The sequence below is a fragment of the Lycium ferocissimum genome, chromosome 8 (genome assembly GCF_029784015.1).
Source record: "Lycium ferocissimum isolate CSIRO_LF1 chromosome 8, AGI_CSIRO_Lferr_CH_V1, whole genome shotgun sequence".
In the NCBI taxonomy this organism is placed as follows: Eukaryota; Viridiplantae; Streptophyta; class Magnoliopsida; order Solanales; family Solanaceae; genus Lycium; species Lycium ferocissimum.
In genome coordinates, this window is record NC_081349.1 from 46,019,278 (window position 1) to 46,045,442 (window position 26,165).

The 26,165-nt window shown below is 34.2% G+C and overlaps 3 protein-coding genes across 5 annotated transcripts; all 3 read right to left on the reverse strand.

The window, feature by feature from the left end:
* Positions 1-353: 353 nt before the first annotated feature.
* LOC132068629 (DNA repair protein RAD51 homolog 3) lies at positions 354-4,195 on the reverse strand. Of its 2 annotated transcripts, XM_059462271.1 has the most exons (9): positions 4,002-4,192; positions 2,222-2,320; positions 1,873-1,995; positions 1,700-1,733; positions 1,546-1,616; positions 1,238-1,464; positions 1,025-1,156; positions 854-920; positions 354-724 (listed from the first exon to the last, which is right to left on the reverse strand). In XM_059462271.1, exons 1-9 carry the CDS (start codon positions 4,111-4,113, stop codon positions 549-551), a joined length of 1,041 nt encoding a protein of 346 aa, XP_059318254.1. In that variant the 5' UTR covers positions 4,114-4,192; the 3' UTR covers positions 354-548. The 2 variants fall into 2 exon arrangements, with proteins under 2 accessions (XP_059318254.1, XP_059318255.1); XM_059462272.1 differs by lacking the exon at positions 1,025-1,156 and having other exon boundaries at positions 4,002-4,195.
* Positions 4,196-5,717: 1,522 nt separating this feature from the next.
* LOC132068630 (probable tRNA N6-adenosine threonylcarbamoyltransferase, mitochondrial) lies at positions 5,718-14,455 on the reverse strand. 2 transcript variants are annotated; one of them, XM_059462273.1, is made up of 13 exons: positions 14,126-14,455; positions 13,405-13,449; positions 12,198-12,272; positions 10,382-10,478; positions 9,960-10,050; positions 9,139-9,188; positions 8,319-8,509; positions 8,139-8,224; positions 7,702-7,777; positions 7,479-7,562; positions 7,233-7,347; positions 6,949-7,037; positions 5,718-6,308 (listed from the first exon to the last, which is right to left on the reverse strand). In XM_059462273.1, exons 1-13 carry the CDS (start codon positions 14,396-14,398, stop codon positions 6,162-6,164), a joined length of 1,419 nt encoding a protein of 472 aa, XP_059318256.1. In that variant the 5' UTR covers positions 14,399-14,455; the 3' UTR covers positions 5,718-6,161. The 2 variants fall into 2 exon arrangements, with proteins under 2 accessions (XP_059318256.1, XP_059318257.1); XM_059462274.1 differs by lacking the exon at positions 13,405-13,449 and having other exon boundaries at positions 14,126-14,454.
* Positions 14,456-21,887: 7,432 nt separating this feature from the next.
* On the reverse strand, positions 21,888-24,742 carry LOC132068632 (protein GRAVITROPIC IN THE LIGHT 1). The gene is made up of 2 exons (XM_059462275.1): positions 24,060-24,742; positions 21,888-23,278 (listed from the first exon to the last, which is right to left on the reverse strand). The coding sequence occupies exons 1-2, from the start codon at positions 24,540-24,542 to the stop codon at positions 22,364-22,366; spliced, it is 1,398 nt and encodes a 465-aa protein (XP_059318258.1). The 5' UTR covers positions 24,543-24,742; the 3' UTR covers positions 21,888-22,363.
* Positions 24,743-26,165: the final 1,423 nt, after the last annotated feature.

Genomic DNA, 26,165 nt, shown 5'->3' on the forward strand with positions numbered 1-26,165 from the left:
GTCTGTTAATTCTCACGTCATCATATTTTTCTTATAAATATACAGATTGAGGTCACTTCCAAACCTCCCATCATAATGATAGCAAGTTGTAAAAAGGTTATCAATATTCCGTTGAAGTTCCCAAAAAACGCATCATAGTAGTATCTCTAAAATTTAATGGCTATTTCACTATCTTTCTAGCATATAAAGCAAATGTTAAAGTTGATTACTTTGCAGTTAAGGGAGAAGGTATAAAGATGAAAGTCTGTTATGATAAGAAACCAATGAGGAAATTGTTTATTTTTCTCTAGGGTGTTTTCCCATATCCAGTCGAACCTATATAAGTCCAAACGTTTATGGAGAATTTGAAAAGATTCAATGAAAATATATCTGACTAAATATATTTTACTTTCGTGTTGATCCCTCTAGGCAAATGTTTTATTTTCTGATACAACAGAGATTCACGGTAATGAATAGCATTTACAAGATCATGGAACATCATGCAAAGCTCCCTAGAGAAAAAAATAAGGTGTTCCATTCATTTGTCTTTTAAATTTTTAATCAACAACTTACATCATCTTGACTCGTTTACAGTTTGAAACAGAGCTCCGAATCCCTCTTCCTGTTACAGAATATGGAGCAGTTGCTGATCGAACAGAAGGCGACTTGTCAATGTATGCATACCGTTCGTTACCATTCCAGTATAAAATCACCCGGTTAGTGCAAGCATGTGACCAGCTATCTCCTGTTTAGTAAAACTTATTAAGAAGCTAAAAGGGACAATGCTCAATTCAATAAGATCACCATCAAAATCAGTAATAGCAGGTATGTATTTACTAGGTTATATCATTACAAAAGGAGGCTTTGTAATTACCTAATGCAAGAGTTAATTGATATTGACCTTCGGTATACTTGGTTGTTACCTGATTCAAGAGGACAACCTACACAAATAAATCAAACGTTAATGAATTGGTATAATCGCAAATATTACTGTTTACAAATTGTGGACAGAAAATAATCACTTAGGAAACAAAGTTATCCTTACAGCCAAAGTAAATTTCTTTGCAAGGTTCATCAACTTTAAGGCCATTCCACCCAGAAGTCGGGTTCGAAGGGCCATGTCATCAAAATCTTGACGGAAATGGAATGTAATGCTATCAATAATAACAACCTTGACCTATTAAAAACAAGGTTTCAGATATTACATGTTTTAGTAATGAAAATGAATATTTTAAAAAAAACTAGTTAGTATACCCACATCTTTATGCTCCGAGATGAACTTTTCCAAGTAATTTACCACAGCAATTTGCTCTGTGTAACTACAAACACGAAAATAGAATATGTTCTCAAGGAAATCCTTTGGCTGCATGTTAATTTGACAACCTTGTAAATCCCTCTTTAAAAATCCATGATATCCACGCATATCTTCCAAACAAGCTTCAGCAATTTGTAAAGCACGCTCCACCATGAAGCTGCCTTCCGTATCTACAAAGTGCATACAATTTCAGAAATTGAATAGCTATAATTGATGCAAGACGCAAACAACAAACAAATGTCAGCATCTACCTATATATACTGCCTTGCCTTGAAGACCACCATAATCCATTGGAATTTGAACGTTCACTGCAAGTTGTATCCTGCATTTTGAAGTGTCTTAACCACTAGAACCAAAAGATGAAGCTATTCCTAATACACAGGAAGTACATGTCACAATGATTACCCAAGTTGCGTTTTTCCAATTCCTGGCACCCCACCTGAAACAAGCAGAAGATAATTTAGATTCACTTGACTAAAGCTGCAAACTCGTTGTTTTAGAAATACCAATAAGCAAGAGTGAACACCTTATGATATTGTTGGTAATGGGCAAGTATATCTAAAGGTTAAAACACTCACCAATTTCAGTAACCTCTTTGCAACTTATTCCCCCACCCAAGATGTCATCCAACTCTGAACAGGATGTTATGATGCGGCCAAGCGATTGCTCCTCGTTTAGCATTTCCCAGGCACTCTGTGCTCCTACCCAAAAAATGCATAAATAAATATGCTTCCTCTTTGCAAAATAATCAAAGCAGAACAATAACACTACACACTGCTGTCAACACGTCACAGTGAAACAAACTTGATCATTTGAATGAATGACTTCATACTTGTAAAATACTGAAATAATTATCTACATGACTGCTAAAGGAAAAACCATCAGGTACTCAGAAATAAGGGGATGACAATAGAGGTAATAATATACCATTGACCATGGAGGTAGTTCCATTAGATCTTTCAGATGCCCTCCTTTGTGATGCAACTCTCAAAATCTCTTGCGCCTCATTTTCTGAAATCTTTAGATCTATAACAGAAAAAGTAAAAAGATATGAAATGTTATGTATGCAAAAGGAATAACATTAGCATCGCTCGTTAAACAAAACTTAATCTGTTCAGATTTCCTATCACACTTAATCATAACTAGAACTGAAAGAAAATGGAAATTATACGAAATTAAGCATTTTTTTGTAGCTCAAAGTTTATTCTTCTCTTAATACTCCTAAAAAATGAGGTCCCCTTACAGGGCAAAGCCACAATGGTAGCTATGGGTTCTCAGAACCAATGGCGGAGCCAAGATTTTAATAAAGGGGGTTCAAAAATATAAAGAAGAAGACAAATGAAGAAGCCAAGGGGGTTCAACTTCTACTATATATACATAAAAAATCATTTTCACCTTGTATATACAGTGTAATTTTTCGCCAAAGAGAGTTCGGATGAACCCCCTTGACCCTTAATGGCTCCGCCCCTGCTCAGAACCCAGTAATATTGACTCAAATCCTGTATTTGTGTTAAAATAATTCATTTGATATGTACAAATAATCTATTTAGAACCTAGTAAGTAAAATTAATTGTTGTCCAAAACCATGAACTAAAAATCTAGGCTCTGCCTATCCTAATGGTCAAAAATACACACACTATCAGTTTTTTGCAAGTTTCACACCCCAACTATCAGTTGTTCCCTTTTCCTACGTGAACTATCACCATCTATGTATTAAAACACACCTCGAAGCTTACTAGGCCAACTACTGGTTTTTCCCTTTTCCTACTGCGAACTATCACCATCTACTATCAGCTGTTCCCTTTCCCTTTCCCCTTTTAATACATAGTTGGTGATAGTTCAGGTAGGAAAAGTGAATAACTGATAGATGGGGTGTGAAACTAGCGAAAAAGTGATAGCTCATGTGTGTTTTTGATCATTATCTCTTACATCTAATGGTTCAGTTAACCTTTCCCAGTGAAAAAGATTGCAAATTCCCAACAGAAGATTATAAGCCTTTCAAGCATCAAGCATCATACAACTACTTGGAGCTCAAAACCTGAGTCCAGACACCTGCAACTGGCTATCAAATTAAACATTTAATTCAACAAATGAAAACTAGATTCTCCCCAATTCTACTTGTAAAACTCCAATTCAAGGCACCTCTCTTTTAATCTTCACTTAAGCAAATAAATAAACTAGTTATTCTTCAACTAATCGATAATCAATTCAACGACACATTCAGAGCTTCAGAAATTACAGAAGTAATTAAACTAATAAAGGACTCAGTGCCTGTTTGGCCAAGGATATTTTTCACTTTTTCCCGGAATATTAACTGTTTGGAAATAGAATTGTTACAATTTTCCGGAATTCGAAAAACTCCAAAAGGCTTTTTTCACAATTTTCAGTCCAAATCAGTCACAAAAATTCAAAAAAGAAACTCTAATTTGTATTCATGTCCAAATATCATTTTCAACTTTTTTCCAAATACTACTTTTTTTTAATGACAAGAGAACCCGCAGCCGCGCAATAGCCCGCAAACCACACAGGAGAGATAACCCACACTGTACGACGAGATCGATCCAAAAAACAAACCCCTTGCTGTCGGAGGCATTCCAAATACTACTTTTTTCCAAATTTCACAATCTCTATGTCCAAACCACACTTAGATTTCAATAAATTTCGCAAAAAAAAAAAAAAATTGATTAAAGACGAAGGATAGATATACCTTGGGCAATGTGAGAGGAAGATACGGAAAATAGAGAGGAAAGACACGTGTAGCCTCCGGAAATGAGCTTGGCTCTCAGCGACGCCGATATTGGAAGACTTGAAACTTCCATCACAAGTCTATGCCTTTTCAGGGTTTTCCCGCTCAAACACTGCTTCCTTTTTGTCTTTTTCCCATATTGTGCTGTTACAGGTTGTATTTTTCCGAGTGCAAATTATATTTCAGGGACCTTGCCTAAAGTTTGTCTTTATAGTAGTAGTAATAATAACATTTCTTGGAGTTAATTCTCCAGCCTCCCAACATTACTTTTGTTTCTTTTAGGATAATAAAATCGTTCAACTATCACTATTTTTTTCCATGAAAAGTTTTCACTTTTTTCCAAAAAATTATTTTACTTTATTTGAAAATCAACGTTTGGCCATGAAAATTTCAAATATAATTTGAAGTTGTATTTGGAATTTGAAAAATACCTAAAATCTTGTTTTCACTTTCAATACATTCAAACAACCAAATATTCTTTGCAAAAACTATGACCAAACACAACTCCATCTCCAACTCCAACTTCAACCCCAACTTCAAAATTCCGAATAAAGTGAAAAATATTTGATTTTCATGGCCAATACCTACTAAAAATTGATACTAACTTAATTTGTTAAGATGTGAGATTCACTTACAATTTTTTAAAGTTAAACTAATACAAAAGTAATTTTTGTGTTATCCGATTGCATTTTAATGTGGAAAGAATATGTTGTTTAATGTGGAAAAAACATAATATTTTAAAAAATTACTTGAATAGGAAGATAAAACTACTTAAATTTAATTTAAATTGAAGATAATATATTTGAATTGAGATAAAAGAATCTTAGATTTGAAAAAGTAGCTTAATAGAAAGTATTGTTTAGTTCCCATGCCGCCTTTTAACCGGGTCATATTTAATTGAGTATATGAGTTTGGTTAAATGAGTTTTATGAGTTAAATAGATCTATTATTGAAAAAATAGCCTTTAATGACATGGCATTCCAACTTGGAGATAAAGAGGTTTTTAAGGTGTTTAATATAGTTGGGTGATTTTATTATCCTAAAAGAAACAAAAGTGATATTTGGAGACAATTCCCCAAGTTTGGTGATCATCTAGAGAATTAACTCCATTTCTTGTTATGTGAGATATTACAATTACCTTCCTTTATTTTAATCTTTTTTTATTGAAATAATTGTTCCAAAAATAAGATTTTTATAATATTCCAGTATAGTACGCACTAGTAATCAATATCAAACTTTAGTTGTGTACCACTAAACATATTTAAAATATTATATTTCTCTCTCTCTCTCTCTCTCTCTCTCTCTCTCTCTCTCTCTCTCTATATATATATATATATATATATATATATATATAATTTGGCTATACTACTGGCATGAAATGTTTGAGTTAACTTACATTTAAAGATTATTCTTTTAATCAGCTTTTTATTTTACTTAAGAAGTAGTATATTGGTGATATTATCCTTGACATTATTAAGTTTTCCTTCTTAATCATATTTTCCAACCAAATCTAAACAAAAGGACGACTCGGAAATATCAATAATATTCATTTGTTAATGCCAAGAAAGAACACTTTTTTGAATACTATAAAAAGTATATCACTTAAACAAGTTTAATTAGAAAAATCAAAATAGTAAAGATGAACATAATATCCTAAATCACAAGAGAGATTAGTGCTACCGCAACAAACCTTCAAGGAATTCTCTGAAAAAATTCCCTCTTATTTCTTATTGACCAGTAGTAGTATTTTTTGTTTTCCAAAATAAGAAAAAGTAATTTAGAGAAGAGGGGTTCTACTATCTCATCTACACCTATGTATAGAATTGAGACTTCTCCATCTAACTTCTGAATTCTTCAAGTACAAGCTGGAAAACTACCAAATGCAGGAGCATTAAAACATGATACAGCACCAAAATATACTGAGAAGGGGGAATTTCTGATCTTCCATAACACAGAATTTTTCCCCAAATGCTCGTTGCTCTTGAATTACGGTTCTTTCAAGCATTTCTGGTCACCAACTTCCAAAAATGATTAAACATTCAAATCTTGATCCTATGCAAACCACCTTTATAGAATATCTACACGTTTGTGGATGCCCATTGTAAAAAAGTCTCGAGTTATTTAAATTGCAGACTGTGACTCCTGCTTAATAGATGCCTTGATGAGAGAGGTAAGTGATGGATGCATCCGTGCTGTTCTCATTGAGCGAGCTTCACTTTTTCCTTCAGCATACTCCTCACCAAGTGGCCACCTTGGCCGCAAATCAAGCTGATCAAAGGAGCCATTGGTCAAATTTAAACATGGTAAGGAGAAGGGAGTGGGGAGGGGGCTTCAGCGAACAAGATTTAGAACAACAGAAATTCAGCAAAGCAGATAATTTTTAACTTCCGAACCTCACCCGAGCCCCTTGGGTCTCAACCAAAACCATCCAAACATGTCCTAAATCATCATAGGAACCTTCAAACCTCGAATCCGAGTCCGTTAACCCAAAATGTTAACTTTACTCAACGCTTTAACTTTTCAATTCATTAGTTTAGGTCTGAAGCATTCCGAAACGCACCCGCGCCTCCTGTGCCACCCATACCCACAAGTCATAAAACATCAAATGAACCTACGGGGAGTCTCAAATAGAGGAAAGGGGTTTAAAGCTCAAAACAACCAAACGGGTCGTTACAACAATTGAACTAGAATTGGACTCTGAAATTATACGGACCAACTCCTCCAATCTGGTTTGTTATACACTCTATGAAGAACAACTTTAAAGCAGATAATTTTAACATGTAGGCGTTTATTTTGACTGAATACTCGTGACAAGCTTAACTTTCAAGGTATTTACGGCTTGTAATGCACAATCAACATATACTATAGGATATATGGCCAGTTTGAGAAAAGGGAAGAAATGACTAACCACAGCATCTTCTGGTTCATTTGCAGGAGGTGGAGGATCAAATCTGCCCAGACGGAAATGCTCAATGCCAGTCCAAGCAACCATTACACCTATCAAAACAGGCCAACATATTTTTTAAACTAAAAAATTTCTCCGGTAGACAATCAACCTAGAGGCACTGCATGCCAATTTACTTGACTCAGAGAGATACAAGACCTTTACTCTAAAACCTTATTAACTTTAAAGATAAGAAACCCAAGTTCATGTATGAAGATGAGGCAACGTAAGGAGGAGAATTGTCTAACCATTGTCAGTACAAAGGCTTGGAGGGGGGCATACAAGTTTCAGCCCTTTCCTATTCACAACCTCATCAAGCCGAGCTCTGACATACTTGTTAGATGCAACACCTCCAGACACTACCTGTGAAAGGTAAATTGAACAATTAGCATAGTTGACATTTATAGGATCTATGTGAAGTTAAGATATTAGAGTAAAGCCAAGGAGGAAAATATTAGTCATATCAAAAATTGCAGTAAACAGAGAACACTGACCAAATGATTTATAGAAGGCTCAATGTTCAAAGCCCACTCAATTGCCCGTTCACACTTTTCCTCCAAATGTAATACCGCAACTCGCTGCATGAAGCGTTTATCAATGAGATTAAGAATATGGAGGAGGTATAGGAAACAGATTCATTGATTTGTTAACCTGCATTTTTTAATTATAAAGAAATTACATTTACGACTAGATCAATCTTCCACAAAAGCCATATACCTGAAAGGAGGCAGCAATATCCGCCCGAGCCTGTCTCTCTTCATCAGAAGCTGAAGCAAGAGAGATTTCAGCATTGCTGCATACAACCTACAAAATGTGAATAGCTACTAGGACAATGACTAACAAATGATGTACATTGTTGTCCTAGTGATTCGTTAAACCTTACGATCACAAAACAAAGCTACAAGCTACTGTACTTTCTGGACCACGATATACATGAACACTTTGCAAGAATTTCTGGTTTGATGCATCCAGTTTTTGTCCATATATTAGATAATTCATTGTTTACCTCATTGGAAATGGAAAATCAAATTCTATAAATGGAAAAGTACAAAAAACAGTGCAGATGATATGGTGGTAAAGTTTTAAGATGAAATAAATGGAAAAACACTTTGCAAAGCAGATCAATAACATTTTTTCCCTAATGAACCACATACATTCGTTTTGCTTCAATTGCCAACCTCACTTGCGTCTTCAGACCAGCATATGAGAAGTTACAATCCTTGTGTTGTTTCATAGGGACCTAACATTTATTCACACTTTTAGCCAGTTGAGCAAACACTATCACCACTGAAACTCCTTCATAGAGAACCTGGAGACGTATTGCAGTAACTTACTTTAAAATTGACAGATTTGGCATCTCCTTCTCGAGCTAGCTCCTCCACAGCAGGGCCCCCACTCCTCCTCAAATCAAGACCAAGCCATTTTGCCGTTTTGTCATATGCCTCACCAATTGCATCATCAATTGTTGTCCCAAGTTGTATGTAATCGCCAAGATCACGTGCAAGGATTAAAAGATTATGCCCACCTAAAGAGCATATGAATGAAAGAAAAATCATTAAGTTATTTCATTCATAATCATTAAGTTATTGATATCTAATTCGTAGAAAAAATACAAGTTATCTAATTGTTTTTCACTATGAAAACTACATGTTATGTTGCTGAATTGAGAAACATACCCAATATTTAGCATACATCGGTTTATAGGTTAATCAATTCATTTTTCTTAACTTTAGATAAGTCCGGTCCCTTAGGAAAAGAAACTAAACAGAAAGCACACGGGAAGATTATAAATAATATGCTAGAAGGGAATCAACCTTAAGATGCTTGATTGTTTATATGAGAGATTTTCATCTTACAGGATACAATCAAAGGGCTCATAAGCATAATATCATGGACACTAATTAAACTGCAAAAAAGATGTCAGACCCTCTGGGTAGTGGGCATTCACATTAAAAAACCTAGATCTTACATATTCAAGTGATGTTCCAAGGCGAAGAACCATATAGATAGCACCATATGGTGACCATGCAATTAGAACTGGGGTAATACTGTATAACTTGGCCATATATCTCTAAAACACAGGATAAGATAACCCAGAGTATTCTAATTAAGAGTAAATAAAACACATCTATAAGATTGTAGAAAGTTACCTACCTGAGACAAGTAGGGCCATAAAAGGAAACTGCAGCTCTCTTTCCACTAGCCTAAAAAAGAGAAAACATTAGTTCAAGGAGGTTTACAGTAAACTGTGTTTGCAAATGTCTTGAAGCATAGTCTTTACGCTTTAACATATCTGTAAGCATAAGACAGGCGGTTGCTTTTAGACACTTTGGCAACTTTCTACAGGCTTATGTAAAAAGCAATGGTGGGATTGTCTACATCTTCTCTTATCTGTTTATTCATATCTGAGACTCCAAATTTAATGATATCATCTGTAAATTGTAATTAATAATCTTTGTTATCTTAAGGAGACAGATAAGAGCTCTAAAACAAAATATCCCACGATATACCTAAGGTGATATCAGAGACCTCTACAACTAGATAGCAGACCATAGGTTATCATCTCACTAAAACTGATGATGCCCCTAGAAATAGAACAAAGAAGATAAAAAAAATTATCCAACTTATTTATATGATTCTCTGACAAAGTTTGGCTACCAAACAAATAGCAAAACAATCAAGAACAAGTAAAACGGAAAAGAGTTACCACAGAGGGCTTATTCATCTTACAAGATTATTCCAGCCAGAGTTTTTTCTTTATTTTATTGTTACCGTCTTTTTAGCAGTATTCCGGACAAAGTGATTGAAAGATAGGAAATTCACAGTCCAGAAGTGATTGAAAGATAGGAAATTCACAGTCCAGTAGCTACCCCCGGAATTGGACAAATTCCCAACAAATTTTAGCTGTATGCACTGATCTTAATCTACTGCTTGCTAATAGCATGAAAAAATTAACCTTTATTCCATATTGCTACCTGGCAACCAGAGTATGAGCTTCCATGTGATGGACACCAACAAGAGGTAAATTATGAGAACCAGCAACTTTCCTTGCTTTCCGCACACCAACTACACAGAAATTGCACAAATAAGGTACAAGGACTTACTTACACAAGGTTCATTAGTTGTCACAAAATGCATCTGTGTGTCCCACATGAATATCCCCAATATTTAATTTTCAGATTCACAAGTAGTTGATGTTAGAATTTGACAAAGATTAAGGAATTAAGAACAATACTCTATTCTAAACAAAACAGGCACATTAATTGGTGCAGGAAGGAGAGGAAAAAGAAGAGAACAAGAAAAGAAAAGAAAAGAAAGCAGTGATCAAAAATTAAAACAAAACCAAGAGAAGAAAAAAAAGGAAGGCTTCTAAAGAAAAAGATTGAATACAACTTACTTCGCAGACAAAGGCTTAAACCAGGACCAATCGTGACAGCAACTGCAGTTAGATCCCTCTCAGTTAGATTAGCTTTAGCTAGCGCTTCTTGTACCACCTGAAGGAAAATAAGTATCACATTGATCACAAGAAGCACATGCCAGAAATATGATGTGTCAATTCAGATTAAGAAGCTAATAAACTTGGAAGTGCGAGAAATGTGGTAAGATAAGCGAGAATTGTAAAAAGAAGGGAATTTGAGGCTGCATCCTTTGGAATGACATCCACCGTGCTTTTTGAGACGAAAATCATTGGCATGCCTCAGAACTCCAAAACTGAAGAGGAATTTGAATTTTTTTCTATCATGGAATCATAGTCTATATACTTAGATTCTATGAATCAGAGTATCTGTTAACTTAGTCTAAAGGATATAGACATCGACAACAACATACCCAGTGTAATCCCACAAGTGGGGTCTGGGGAGGGTAGGATTTACGCAGACCTTACTTCTACCTTTGTGGGGTAGAGAGGTTGTTTCCGATAGACCCTCGGCTCAAAAGAAACAAAGGATATAGACCATCAATCAGTTGAATTCGTTCTAATTCATTGAATTAATCCGTTATACAAAATAGTAGGAAAAAAGAGGGACCTCAGATTATTACTTTTATCTTTGTTGGTAGAGACCCACTGATTGTCTAGTTCATTAGGGAGCAATTTTTGGAGTGACAATAGAAGTATCCTTCTTTAATCATTTCCCAAAAAGTTGATAAACTTGTCCTTAGGAAAAGATGATCTAACAAGTAAGCCACGAGAGGACATCTTTAGATATAAAGCAAAAATAATCCCAGACAAGAACTTCTCTCTTCTTTCCAGCTTATCATACAACAAATCAAATATGGAAGAAAAAAGACAAGCTCAGAGAGAGAGAGAGAGAGAGAGACTTTAAGTACAGGAGAAACCCCCAGGTAAGTTTTTTAATGAGATTTAGACGTATATTTCAGTACCTACACTAAGTTAGGCATTTTGGTTGTGCAGCTGTCTTTTGTGTGCGGCTCTAAGAAATGATTGCTTGAGCAAATGGAGCCTTCAATGGTTTCTGTCATGGGGACTAATTTATCCAAGTCGTGCGGACTTCTCTTGGATAGTGGTGGCAGCATCTAAGAGTAGCTTTTCCTTGGGGTATTTAGTTGAGTACTAGGTGACAGTAGATACAGTTCATGAAAAAAAGAAAAAAAGTTGATAATTTGCTACTCAATGAATACTTATCAGTTATCTGTTAATTTCAAGTTACTACTATGAAGCATAGTCTAGAGCCTGGAGGAGATCCTAAAGAGGGGCCACCAGGGAATTAAAAAATACTTTAAAAATCTCTTTTGTGATATATCTAGGAAAACTGCAAAAATAATCAAAAGATGCCAATTAGCAAATTTCTGTTGTCTAGTGAAAAGTGGGGTAATGTAGTTAGTAAAAAGGGCCCAAAAGGGAACCTTATTTGCACTAACAGAAATACAGAACATTGCTAAAAGAACATAAAATCATGATGCCCAAAGGCAATGTTCAATTGATTTAGTGAAACTTCTAGCATGTGAAATCAAATAAACCACTTGGTCAGAGTTCATTGACTTGTTAAAACCTGATAGTCTTGATGTTTAGCAAGAAAGTTGATTAGTTTGCAAATTGATGTATTTTCAACCTGTCTTGTTCAAAAACATTAACATGCAGCGTTCATGGTATAACATCTAAAAAAGATGCGCACTTGATACTATAGTAACACTTTCCACCAGTGATCAACAGTTTCCAAGTTCTTGAAACAAACTACAGGGTTTACAGCATATACCTGATCAATCACCAGTGCGTGTGCTTCCTCTGCCATCTTAGGAGCAACTCCTCCATATCGAGCAAGCAGTTCTGCCTTGATGAAATACAGAACCTCAAGATTAGAGAAAAGATCACGTAATGTGGGCACACAAAAGTAGTATAATTATGATTACTTCTCGAAGTTAAAATTCTTTATAGCATTGAGAGATTCCCTGAGCAATTGACATGAAGAAAGAACATTATCACTTCAGATATAATGATATTATGTTGATGACTCTGCAATGCATAGGAATACATCAACTTCTAAGCGCCTTCCACAAACAAAACATCCCCATTTATATCCTCCTGCTGCTATCTGCGATATACACATCTATCACACTATCTGCCAGATTTCCTACAGAAAGTCCCACACCAATTAATATTTTATGTGTTGATTTGTAGATCATACTCTAAACAAAATAGAGCGTGCCGATCACACACTAAGCTTGTATTACAGTAGTGATCTGTCAAGCCCAAGGTTAGCCTGGCTGCATCACGAATATAGCACAGCTACCTGCAGAATATTCTTGCTTAAACATTCATCACCCCTTTTGGATCCATAAAAATTGTCTTCAAAGAGTCAGCAGATACTACAATGTATCTGTGAAGTCTTATGTGATGCCACGGTAGTTTCAATAAACACGTGATCCTAGAAAACACTGGCACCCCGCGCATAGCGGGAGCTTTAGTGCACCGGGCTGCCCCTAGATAACACTGGCATTTGGCACACTGGCCGAATGATTGGCTTTTCAGCTATATTAACCAAAACATATTCGCATATCTTTTATTCACTTTCCTCCCACCCCTCTCCTTTTCAATTAGATTGAACGTCTGCTCCACATTTCCTTACTCCACATTTCCTTACTGAATGATGCAATATAAGCCGCAAGATTGTCCCATACTTCAACAAAAGCACCAGATACTTATACATTTAAATGTATAAATAGGTAAGTGAATAGAAACCCCACACTCTAGCAACCAATACAGACCCCGACGTCCAACTATTTACATAATGATGCAAAATAAATTAATAAATACATAAATAACCTATAACTAAAACAACACAAACAAGCAATAAGTGTCCAAATTATCACAGAGCAGCCATTAATTTAAAAGAACAAGATGATGATGTAAACTAAATGGTAATTTAGAGTCTTCCTGTAACTCTATAAATACATATGGAGTACCTGAGAAGAGATAACTTGGCTGAGAATTTCACCACTGCTATTTACCTGCAAAAGGAGATACAAAAAGCTGAAACAAAACCAAAAAAAAAAAAAAAAATCCTCTACAGCTGCTTCGCCACTCAACAAAAAGATATCCAAATAAACTACTCCCTTCTTCCCATTTTAAAGATCTCATATAGTTTACGAACTTACCCCTATTTAATAAAAATAGATTGATTTCTTCCTCTTAATATTCTACATACTTCTTTAATATTAAGGGGTCGTTTGGTATGATGGATAAGGAAAATAATCCTGGAATAAAAATTTAGTACCATTATATCCCTTGTTTGGCTACTAATCCTGGGATAAGTTATCCCAGGATTAAAATTAGTGCTGGGATAAGTTATACCTGGCAAAGGGTGAAATAACAATTCCAGAATTAGTTATCCCAAGATTAAACAACGAAAATTACAAAAATAGCCCTGAGGTCTCTCAAGCCCTTTTTCAACTACATAAGGTGGAGCATAATTTTGTAAACAAACAACTTTTTCTTAGAAATTATGCAATGCATATTACTTTTAATATAACAATCCAAACAATCAATAAGAAATAATACCAGGATAACTTATCCTAACATAACTATTCCCAATATAATTAATCCCAACATAACTTCTCTTCAATTGTCAACTTTAGTGGTGACAAATTTTTTGAAGTAAAGTGAGAGTATCGTTGAAAAACTTACAACAGCGGCAGCTGTATCATCACAGCTTGTTTCGATGCCCAAAACAACTAAATTATCATTTGCAACCATTGGAAGATTAGAAGCTGAAAAAGATTTGAACCATTTGTTATGCAATTGAAATTTACTTGTAGCTTTGAATGTGAGCTGAAGTGAGGGTCTACATAGAAGGGTTAAACGGGAAATTGGGGAAGACAAATTGGGTAATAATAAGGACACCATTTTGAGAGAATAGCAAACGGAGGATGGATGAGGCCTTAATCCTTGCAATATCATTTCAAATTTTGGGAAAATGTTCAAATTTACCAAAAGTATGATAAAATTGGTTCCATCTTTTGGTGGTAGGTTCAAAATACTCCCTTTACGCAGTTTGGGTTCTTTAAATTTTTTAGAAGTGAGTATTTTTGGTCTCGGGTAAATAATTATTTGAAAATAGAAAATATTTAATGAAAAATCCATTTAGAGGTACAATTTATGTAATTTTTTATTCACTTCAAGGATTTGGTATAGTTTTTTAAGGTGTAATTTCTGTTATTATTTGTCCATTTTATGCGTCTAATGTAGTCCTTTAAGTTGAGATTTCTGGATTTTTGTGCAAAGATTTATGGTGTTTCTGGTTAATTTTTTTTTTCTTTTTTGCAGTTTTGGTTAAATTTAACAATTAAAGTTTGATAAATACCCGACACCGATAGAGATCAAAAGTGCTCACTTTTGATAAACTTAAGGGACCAAAACTGCTAATATGATACTTAAATTACTATCTTGAACCTACTATCAAAAATAAGAAACTTTTTGTCATTTTTTTTTTTTTAAGTATTCCATTTATGATTTATCTTACATTTGTCTTAAGGTACGGTCCATACGAATCCTTTAACGGACAAGGGCCAAATATACCCCTCAACTATTGGAAAAGGGCTAAATATATCCCTCATTATATTTTGGGGTCAAATATATCCCTACCGTTATACTTCTGGCACAAATATACCCTTCATTTTAACGGAGGACACATGTCACCATATTATTGGCCTATTTTAATTATTTTTAAATTAATTAAAAATTAGAGCAAGCTGACGCCGCGGCCACCACCGTCGCTAGTCAAAAGACATATTCACCACCAGCCCGCCACCCTCTTTGCAAGAAACTCCCCAAACAAACACTTCTTAATTTGATTAACAAGATTTCTTTGTCAGCTCCAATACGGTACCCACAAATATGATTCACTCCTTCAATCTTTTTTTATTCCGTAAAACCCAAAAAAGACAATAAATTTTAACTCATATTTGGTTTTGTGCAAATCAAGAAGTCAACTTGAATAGTAATCTTGAAAGAAAATACGAGCTTTGATTTTTAATATATAAAAGTTTCCTTTCAAAGCTATAGTATTAAAAAACACAAGCTTTAGGGCCTGTTTAGAAAGCCACCCAAGTAATTGGATTGGGTGTAATTAGTGTAATTACACATTTAGCTTTGTTTGATCGTGTAATTATACAATTGAGAGGTGTATTCACTCTCCAAGTCTCGAAAGCGAAATTAAATCGGTGTAATCACCCTTACGATTACGTTTTAGTCTATTTCTTTTTAATTTTATTTTAATTTATTTTCTTTTTTAATTTATTTTTTATTTCTATTATTTAATTTCTTTTTTATTTTATTTTAATTTCGTTTCTTTTCTAATTTATTTTTTCTTTCTTTTTAATTATTTGTATTTTTAAAATATATTTTTCTTTTTATAGAATTTATATTTCATTCCTTTCTTCTCATTCCCAACCTTTACTTCTTGTGGTTCCATGTAATTGCTCATATTTGTTTTAGTTTTTGTTTTATTCATTAACCGTGTTAATATTCTAATTTTTTAAACTACATCTCTTAATATTAGAAAAAATGAGTCATTAATAAATTTGGCATCTAATAAGTGACGTTATTAAAGTAGAATTTCGTTGTGAATGGGGTTATAGACTTATATTTTCCCTTTCTTTTGAATTATAGGGTATTTACTTATGTTACGGTGAAACTTACTTATGTAGTCAATTTGACATGAATATTATAAAAAAAAATTCTTTTGATTTTGAATTTAGGTTACATTTTCAATCTTAACAATATTTGCTTTAGTATTATTGGCTTATTATTTTCACATTGTATGTTGTTTATTTTTCACTTACAATATAGAATTATATGGCAAGGTGGTCTTTAAATTTTCCCCTCATATTTGAAATCTTTAAATTTTGCAATAAAACCCATAGGTTCCGGGAATACACACACGCAAAATTTTAAAAAAAAAATAGTATTGGATCTACTTAGGAAAAACACAAGCTTTAGTGGTAAAGTTTACCCTTAAAAGTTTGCCCATTAAAAGTCTCCGCAGGGGGGGGTGACTCATATGGTGTATATATATATATATATATATATATTTTTAACTTTTCAAGGTAAACTTTTAGTAATGCCTTAGCTGTGTCCCATAAAACATAACTAAAAGTATGCCCCATAAGGCTAAGTTTTACTGCATAACTAAAAGTTTGCCTTATAAGGCAAAGTTTAAATTTATGCCCCCTCCCAGGACTTTTAGTTATGTTTAACTAAAAGTCCGCCGGGGGGGGCGTACTTAGTTATGTTTAACTATAAGTCCGGAGGGACTTTGCCTTATATATATATATATATATTTTTTTTTTTTTTAAGGTAAATTTTTAGTTATGCCTTAACTAAAAAGTATGCCCCAAAGACATTTAGAATATAACTTAAACTTTGTTTAAGGCAAAGTCTTTTCTTACCATATGGGGGATAATTTTGTTATGCTTTAACTAAAATTCAAGGCATTAAACTATGTCTTAGGAAAAATTAGTCACCGTATGCGGATCCGTTAACTTTAGCTTTTCAGGGTGTATGTACCGGATCCAAGCATACACTTCACCCCTGCCTTGCGAAATTATTTTTTTATTTTATGTGAGCGGGGGTTTGAACCCGAACTTCAGTATTCGCAACCTTTTAGCGAAAGACGCTTAAAGCTTAAGACGTGAGGGGCAAAATTTAAAGACACAAAAAATTTAAAGACCACCCAGGCACACCCGCAAAAAATGTGTAGAATTATTGTCAAGCATTTGAATGAATTATATTTATAAATATTCTTTTTTAAATCAAACATCCAATCCCATGATGTTCTCACAAAAAAGGTTTTAAAATTAAAATTTAAATTTTGAAATTATATATCAATTATTTTTTACAATATTAGTTACAAATATATGATTATAATTAACATATTTTCAATAAACAATGTATTATTAAATAACTAATTTAATATCATTTATAAAGGCACATATTTTTAAATATTAATTTTAAATTTTCTATAATTAAATTTTATTTTTAAATTAAACTAACTGTGTAATTACACTTGTGCAGTATAACGATAACGGTTGGACGTAATTACATTATAAACAAATTCTAGTAATTACTAATTACTTAGGCCGTGTAATTACTGGTCACCAATTCCATTACTGTGGCTTTCCTTTTTTAATTGGTAAAACCCTTAATTCACATGGTGTTTTCTACACCCAAACTAGTGCTTCAACCCATCTGTCATTCATTTTTTTCGCATATTTATCTTTAGAGAATATCTATGTTTATTTTCAAACAAACAATATGTTAATATGAGAAATGGTATTAATTTAAAAAATATAATATAATGACACGTGTCCTCCGTTAAAATGAAGGGTATAGAGAAAATTTAACACATTGTAGTTCGGGGTATATTTGGCCCTTTTCCGATCCTTTAATGTTACTTTCTGTCTCATATTTATTGTAGAGCTAGCAAACAAACAATATGTTAGAGAAATGGTATATAAAACCATTTGGGAAGTTAGAGAAAATTTAACACATTATTTGTTTAACATTAAAGGGTTACCATTTATATAATATGTTAAACAAACAATATGTTAGCACGGACGTACGATTTTTATATGACTTGACAGGAGATTGTTCTGTTTTGGGTTAGAGTCTGAGAATGAAGAAATTTTTAATAAGAAAACTTCCAATTTACTGGGCCCTATATAGTGCGAAATCTAATTAATCAAACCACTGAATTTCAAATAGTATCACTTTTTTCTTAAAAAAAGAAAAGTCAATTGATGTTGGGACGACTCCATGTCAGTACTTCCTACAACTACAGCTTATAACTAGGAGTGTTCATGGTTCGATTTGGATCGGTTATTGGTTAAAATCATAACCTATATAAACCGCGTAAAATAATAACCACCGGTTTGGTTAATCAAAAATATCACTATTCTCTCTCGAAATTTCATGAAGCTCTTTTTCCTCAACAGGGAAGAACGTATATGGCAATGTAAAATGAAAAGAGATAGTTTTTCTTAAAAAAAAGAAAAGTCAATTGATGTTGGGACGACTTAAATTAATAATTAAAAGGTATAAAATATCTTTAATTATTTATGTCAGTATATAATTATCGGTTTGGTTCGGTTATTTATTCATTTTTTACTATAACCATAACCAAACCAAATATTATCGGTTTTTCAAATAAAACAGCTTATATAACCTTACAAAGCTCAGACAGAATTGTTTCCTTTGCTAGCATTACTACCAAGTGATATACAATATACTTAGAAATAGGGTCAAATGCCTTTCTACTATTCGCAATTGCGCGACTTCATCCTGTGTTTTGCTTCTGATCTAATATTACCCCGCTGTAAGAGAAAAGTCTTATTTTGCCCTTTGACTCCTAATGTAGCTCCAACGTGAAGATAATTTTGCACCATAGTCAATAGTTAAGGGGTAGATATGGACCTTTTTCTTTGAAGAATTTAGATAAGTGGACTCCACTCCTTTTACACGGAAACTCTTTTAGTGGCAAGGGCAATCGTCCAACATCAAGGGCATAAATGAACCAAAAGTCAAATGGAAGGCAAAGTTTCCCAATTTCCAATGATATAGAGGCAAATTTGGACCTTTTCCAATACATACAAAGAGGATCAGACAGAGAATTTCAAGCAATGAAAGTGGAACACAGGATGTTGAGTTATATAACTTCCACAATTCAAACCTCCAGCTAAAGGAATAACATACGCCTCTTCCTTATTATGCATCTGTCTTCTCAGAAAAACTAAAACTGGATCAAGAACCTCTACTCCTTATGAAGCAAAGAAGAAACCATATGCAGAAAAGATTAAAGTTGAATAAATTGATCTACCGTCCAAGTCAATAGTTTGCTTAAGTCCTCATAGTAGATGTTATACAATTGTACATAATGCACAGTTTTGCCCGGACATTGTTCCACACAATACACTTGCAAATGAATTTAATATGAAAGTTAAGTTCACTGAGAAGCAAAAAGTCCAATACTTAATAGTATGATCAGAACTCAGAAGCAAGAAAGCAGAGAACTTTGTTGGCATTTGAGATCATCGGAGAAGCAAAAACTCCTACACTTAGTGTGTGTTCGATATGGAGGAAAATATTTTTCCTCCATACCGAACACACCCTTAATCTTACGAAATAAAGCAAAAGGAGGAGCAATGGTAAGCATCTCTCTGATCTACTTGAAGAATCAGTGCCGTCAAAGAACGATTTAGCAAGCGTACTCATCCAGAGACCATGGCAGCAATTCACTACACGCTAGAGAACAACGAACACTGATGCAAAGTACATCAATACTTTAAGACGTGTAGCGAAATAGTCAAAGAATTCATTGAACTGAGTACTTCTCTCACAGCTAAGAGAATATGTTGTAGAACTTGCAAATGAAAGGATCTGCTGAACAATCAAGTTCACTGTCATTATTTTGAATTTAAAAGAGCTACATAAAATTCGACTGCATAATATGCTACCACCTCACCCCTCCCAACAAGCTAACAGAACCAGCAAAATGCAAAGAAAAGCAATAACGAAACCCCCACTAAATTAGTGCTTTACCTACATTTCATAGGACTTACCTGAAACACTGGAAACAGAAGTTCCAAGCGAGGAGGTACACAAATTAGACTAACTAGTAACCAATTACTAGCACAACAGCAAAAAAACCATATAAATCCTGGCTGGCAAGGGATGCCATCATTGACGACTGGTCCTCGACGGTGGCAGCATGCCAGCGTCTATCACTTTAAAGAGAAAAACAATAACGAGACCCCATAAGATCAGTGGTTTATAAACATTTTATAGGATTTGCCACCAGAAGCCCTCGAAGCAGAACTTCTAAGCAAGTACACAAATTAGGCTAACTAGTAATTAACTGCTGCAATAACAAAAAGCATCTATACCAATCCTGGCCGGCAAAGGATAGCATCTTTGACGAATGTTCCTTCGAAGTAGCAGCATCTATCACTTTTGACATGAATTCTTTGAGTTATAGTACCAAGAAGGAGCTTGTTGACAATTGGCGCACTGAACTTGCAATTCACGTGCACACCACTATTCTCTCTTTGTTTATACAACACTCTGCATGCAAAGCCAGTTATATAAACCTGAGTCTGAATGATTCTCTCACCCTTGGCCTTGTCCTGCTCAAAAGGAATTGACTTTTCCGTGTAACATTTTTCTTTTTGGATAAGTACTTTCCCTTGTAACTGTCTTCCATGTAAACGATTAGAAAGTCCAGCACTCTCTCAACTTGGAATATCTCAAGTACAAGATTAACTGAATATCCCAACTTATGAAGCAACTATTTGCACATTCCATCCTTACAAATAACTCATAAAACACACTCAGTGCCTTCCATGTATCCAGTATGTCTTCTTTCTCATCCAAATTGCTGAAATTTGAAGATCATAAAGCTATGATTCCTACTCAAAGCCTCCATCGGATTACATAAGCATGCCCAATTATTAGTAAACCGCCATTTTCACCAGCTATTGAATCACAGCCATTACAGAATATTTCCGTGTCATACAAACCAAAGCTGTCCAGATCAAAGCCCTCATGCACAGACAAATATTCACGTCTGCCTGGCCATCACTCATCGAGTCGCCCCCGCACAATCTTATAGAAAAAACCATGTGCAGACAAATGTATGATAGAAATGCATATTCATGGGAGGACACTCCCTATTTTACAATAACACCTAGTTAGATAAGCTGAATAAATTACTCACAGTCCTGAAAGCAACTTTTGCTTATAAGTGAGTACTCACAGTGGATGCCATAGAATTACACACAATGCATGCTTTTGGTCTGGTGTTATCCACACAATTCATCACTTGGAAATGAATTTAATTAGAGAGTTAATATCCCTTTCTCTTGGGCAACTTTGTTGGCATATTTTAGAATGATCAGAGAAGCAAAAGGTGAGTAACTTAACTGTCAAGGAATTCCTTCACTCAAATTTAGAAACAGCTATTGCTTTAGTTCGGCTTATGTTCCTTTACAATAGAATTGACATTCAAAGTAAACCATGGCTCATGCCTTTTTTTAAATACGTAAACCATGGCTCATGCCTATTAAGAATGAATAGTTGATGGAGAAAGCAAGATCATCCATATATAGCTAATCATCCTTCATACACATGTGGAGAGGTGGAAAGACAGAGACAAACTTTTCTTTCAATAGCAAGGTATTAACTACAGGCAATTTGTTAATCCAAAAAAATATATCATAGACGATAAGAGTCTCCAACGTACACGAAGGAAAAATAATCTCTGCTTCTTAAAAGTAATCTAAATGGAGAAATAAAGCAGTCCAAAAACATTTGGTCAAGTCCACAAACTATGAACGACCAAGGTGGCAATCCATTGACGTGGCTAGAAACAAGGAACACTTCTAAAACCAGTAACTATGCCAACTAATTAAAGATTTCATTGAACTATTGAAATCACTGTCCATTTTCACATTGAAAGAGTTACATACAATTAGATTGTGTAATATCCTGTACTACCACCACCTCATGTCACCTCCCTAATTTAAAAGTAATCAAAAGACAAAGAAAAACAACCAAAAGAAAAAACATAAAAATCAATGCTTTACATACAGAACTCTGGAAACAGAAACTCTAAGCAAGCAAATACACAAATTAGACTAACTAGTGACCACTTACTAGTGACAATAACGAAAAGCATCCATACCAATCCAGGCTGGCAGGACACCAACTTCTGCGATGATATAAAATGGCTTATCTCTCGGCTATAGCAGCATCTATCACTTTGACAAGAATTCTTTTGAATTCTGAATCTCTTGGTGTAAGTTAAGAGGGACCAAAGCACAATAAAGCAAAGAAACTTGCAGATCACTATACAGATTTCTTTGTTTTACCCTATTCCTTGGATTTTAAGGCAGTTAGATAAACCTGTGTCTGAATGACTGTCCTCCCAATTTTAAACCCAGGTACCACAGTAAATCCCACCTTTGGCCTCGTCTTGCTCAACGGGAATTGACTTTTCCTTGTAACATCTTCCATGTACACCATCGAAAAGTCTACCCCTCTCTCAACTTGGAATATCTCAACTATAGGATTAAACGAGTAAGCCAACTTATGAAGCAACCATATTGTACTGGCCATCCTTACAAACAACTCGTAAAACACACTTAACGACTTCCATGAATCCACTATGACTTCTTTCCCCTCCAAATTTCTGAATATCGATGATTCTATTGTCGGGTGAATTATCTGCTCGTACTTCTTCTCACAAAATCTTGAAAATGCACAACTAGGATTAATACTCAATATCTCCATTGGATTACATGAAACATGCTCAAGTAATTGTTTCAAATAATCATTCTCACCAGATAATTCTTCATCACACAAACCAAAATCTTCTAGATCAAAACCTTTAAACATGCCCAAACAAATATATGACAAAAATGCATATTTATGGTGTTCTTTTTCTGCATAATTAACATCAGAATACGCAGAATTTGCTGCTTTCTCCAAATCCCAACCTGCTCTTTTCATTAACTCCATCAATAACTTAGTAAATTTGTTCGCTGACTTAATCGAATCACGTAACATAGATTCAAAAACACGAACTGTACATAATACCTCCGTACTACTATTATTCAATTTTTCACTTTTCACCCCTAACTTTCTTGACAACCCCAAATTAAAATCTTGCAATTTATCCAATTTCTTCTTCAAAATTGAAACTTCATCATCTTTAGACTCCATATAAGAAAGTAACTGATTTACCATAGTCTCCAAAACTCTGAGCTTGCTCTGATGCTCTTGTACCTGTTGCGATCGAAATACTCAGGGCGTCATGCAGAAGCTAAAATAATTGCGAAGCTTGAATGACGATAAATCAAACAATAAAGAAAAGTATACTAAAATAGGTATAATATTCTAATATGGATCTGATCAATTGATCTACATATGAAAAACTAATATTAAAAACATAAAAACTATTGAACACAATTATGGTGGAATCCTGATAACGTAGGAAATTCAAGACATTCCTGAAATTCCAGTTCTGACCCTACAAGAACATCAATATTACAACTTGGGTTTCTTCTAAACTCCTTACACAAACTCTTCATACGAAAAACTAATATAAAAACATAAAAATACTGAGCACAATTAGGGTAGAATCCAGATAAAGTAGGAAATTCATGACAAACTCTAACAAACTAATATAAAAAAATAAAAATATTGAACACAATTACGGTAGAATCCAGATAAAGTAGGAAATTCAGGACAAACTCTAAAAGACAAATATAAAAATATAAAAACTACTGATTATGGTAGGATCCAGATAAAGTAGGAAATTCAGGATAAACTCTAACAAACAAATATAAAAACATAAAAAACTACTTAACGCAATTACGTTAGAATCCAGATAAAGTAGGAAATTCAGAACAAACTACTATAAAAACATAAAAACTACTGAACAAAATTACGGTAGAATCCAGATAAAGTAGGAAATTCAGGACAAACTATAACAAATATAAAAACATAAAAACTTCTGAACACAATTACAGTAGAATCCAGATAAAGTAGGGAATTCATGACAAACCTGGAATTCCAATTCTGACCCTTCAAGAACATCAATATTACAACTTGGGTTTCTTCTAAATTCCTTATACAAATTCTTCATTTCAGTTAATTTCTGAAGAACTGATACTAAATTTTTATCAGCTGATTCAAGGGCATTTTCGTCAAAGGGAACATGAGCTGTTTGTAACTGAAGATAAGAAGCTTCAAATGACGAAATTGTAGCGAAAAGTGAAGAAATAAGGGATTTAGTAAAATGGGTATTTGTTAAATGAGGGTATTTTTGGAAATCAGGTTTGATTACAACGACTTTTTGGTCAGTTATGAATTCTTCGGTGGAATTAAGGAGAGTAAAGACATCATTAGTAGTGTCGGTGTTGTTGTTGTTTTCTTCATCGTCGTTGAAGAGTTCGAAGGTTTTGGTTCGGACAACATGGGCGAATTTGGTAAACATGTCGGAGATTTGTGGGGGTTTTGTTGTTGTTCCTTCCATTTCTTCTAGCATGTGTTATTGTAGAGACATATAGTATAGGTTGTTGTATCTTAGAGTTTACACACAGATGAAAGTAAATTCTTGGCTTGTGATTGAGAGCTGAGAGAAGAAAGATGGGTGGGAGTGTGTGAATGGGGTGTCTTCGAAGGAAGGTATGTGTGTGAAAGCTCCTTTCTCTTCTCTGTCTGTGATGTGATGGTGGTCTGTGCTTGGGGCACTTTTCTCTTTCATTTCATATTTCCTTTTTTTTTTTTTTTTTTTTTTTTTTTTTTTTTTGTGTGTGTGTGTTGCTAGTTTGAGCGATATTTTTTCCGAAAAAGCTCAAATATGTCATCGAATTATCGAAAATGATTCATTTATGTCATTCATCAATAGTTTAGCTCATTTATGTCATCGTCGTTACCAAAATCACTCATCCATGTCATTTTTCATTAACGCTGGTTTTACAATACCAGATATGGTACGTGACCTCCAACTAGATGATTGTGGGTGGATCGGGTGGATGGGTCGGATTTTTTATTAATTTAGAATTTAAAATTGGGTTGATTTAATTAAACGACGTAAACCTCTAATTAGAGGCCACATGTTATATTTGGTATTATAAAATCGCATTAATAAAAATGGCATGTATGAGTCATTTTGGTAATGACGAGGACATAAATGAGCCAAACTATTAATGAGTGGCATAAATGAGTCATTTCCGATAGTTCGATGGCATATTTGAGCCTTTTCCGGTTTTTTTTTTTTTAGTAAAGCTTATTGAATAGAAAAGCGTTTCAATAAAAAAAAAATCTTTTTAATTTTTAGAGAGAGTTATAATTAGGGATAAATAACCATATCTTTGGCAGTGTTTGAACTTTCTAATAATATATAATGATGGATGGAGGTTTCTGAATTATCTGAGATGTAGTGGGATGAATGGAATTTCTACTGCTCTATCAAAGGTTTGTAGTTTTATTATCCTTTTTCATTATCAAAGTTTTGGATAATTCTATTCAGTATCGAGGACATGGTCTTAGATAGGGGGTTGTGGGGGATATAAATTAGGGTCGAAGGTTAGCAGGTGATAGTGCGTATCTTTCTATACTAATAGGCGTAGATTACTCTTGTAGTTTCTTGTCCTTCGCTTTCTATTACTATATGTTGTTTGTTGTTCTTCGATCATCATATCAGTTGTTGTAGTTACTGTTTCTTTTCTTCAAAATTCTTTGTCATGCTTTCTATAGTATTTTACCATGATTTCTTCACTTCCGTTATTTCTTTTCCGACTGTCTTTGAATTGCTTACCCTTGAGCCGAAGGTCTATCGTAAACAACCTCTTTACCTCCTAAGGCAGGAGTAAGGTCCGCGTATGCTCTATCTTCCCCAGACCCACTTGTGGAATTACACCGGGTATGTGATTGTTGTTGTTGTAATTCTATTTAGTAACATCTTATTTTTCTAGATGGATTTGAGCAACGATCCTTTTATCTTGCTTTGTTCTCTCGAACCGAGGGTCTACTGAAAACAATTTCCTTACTCAAAAGGTAGGGATAAGGTCTGCGTACATCCTACCTTCCCAGACCTCACTTGTTGAAATACACTAGGTATGTTGTTGTTGAATTTGAGTCACGACTGCATATGATCTATTCGAAA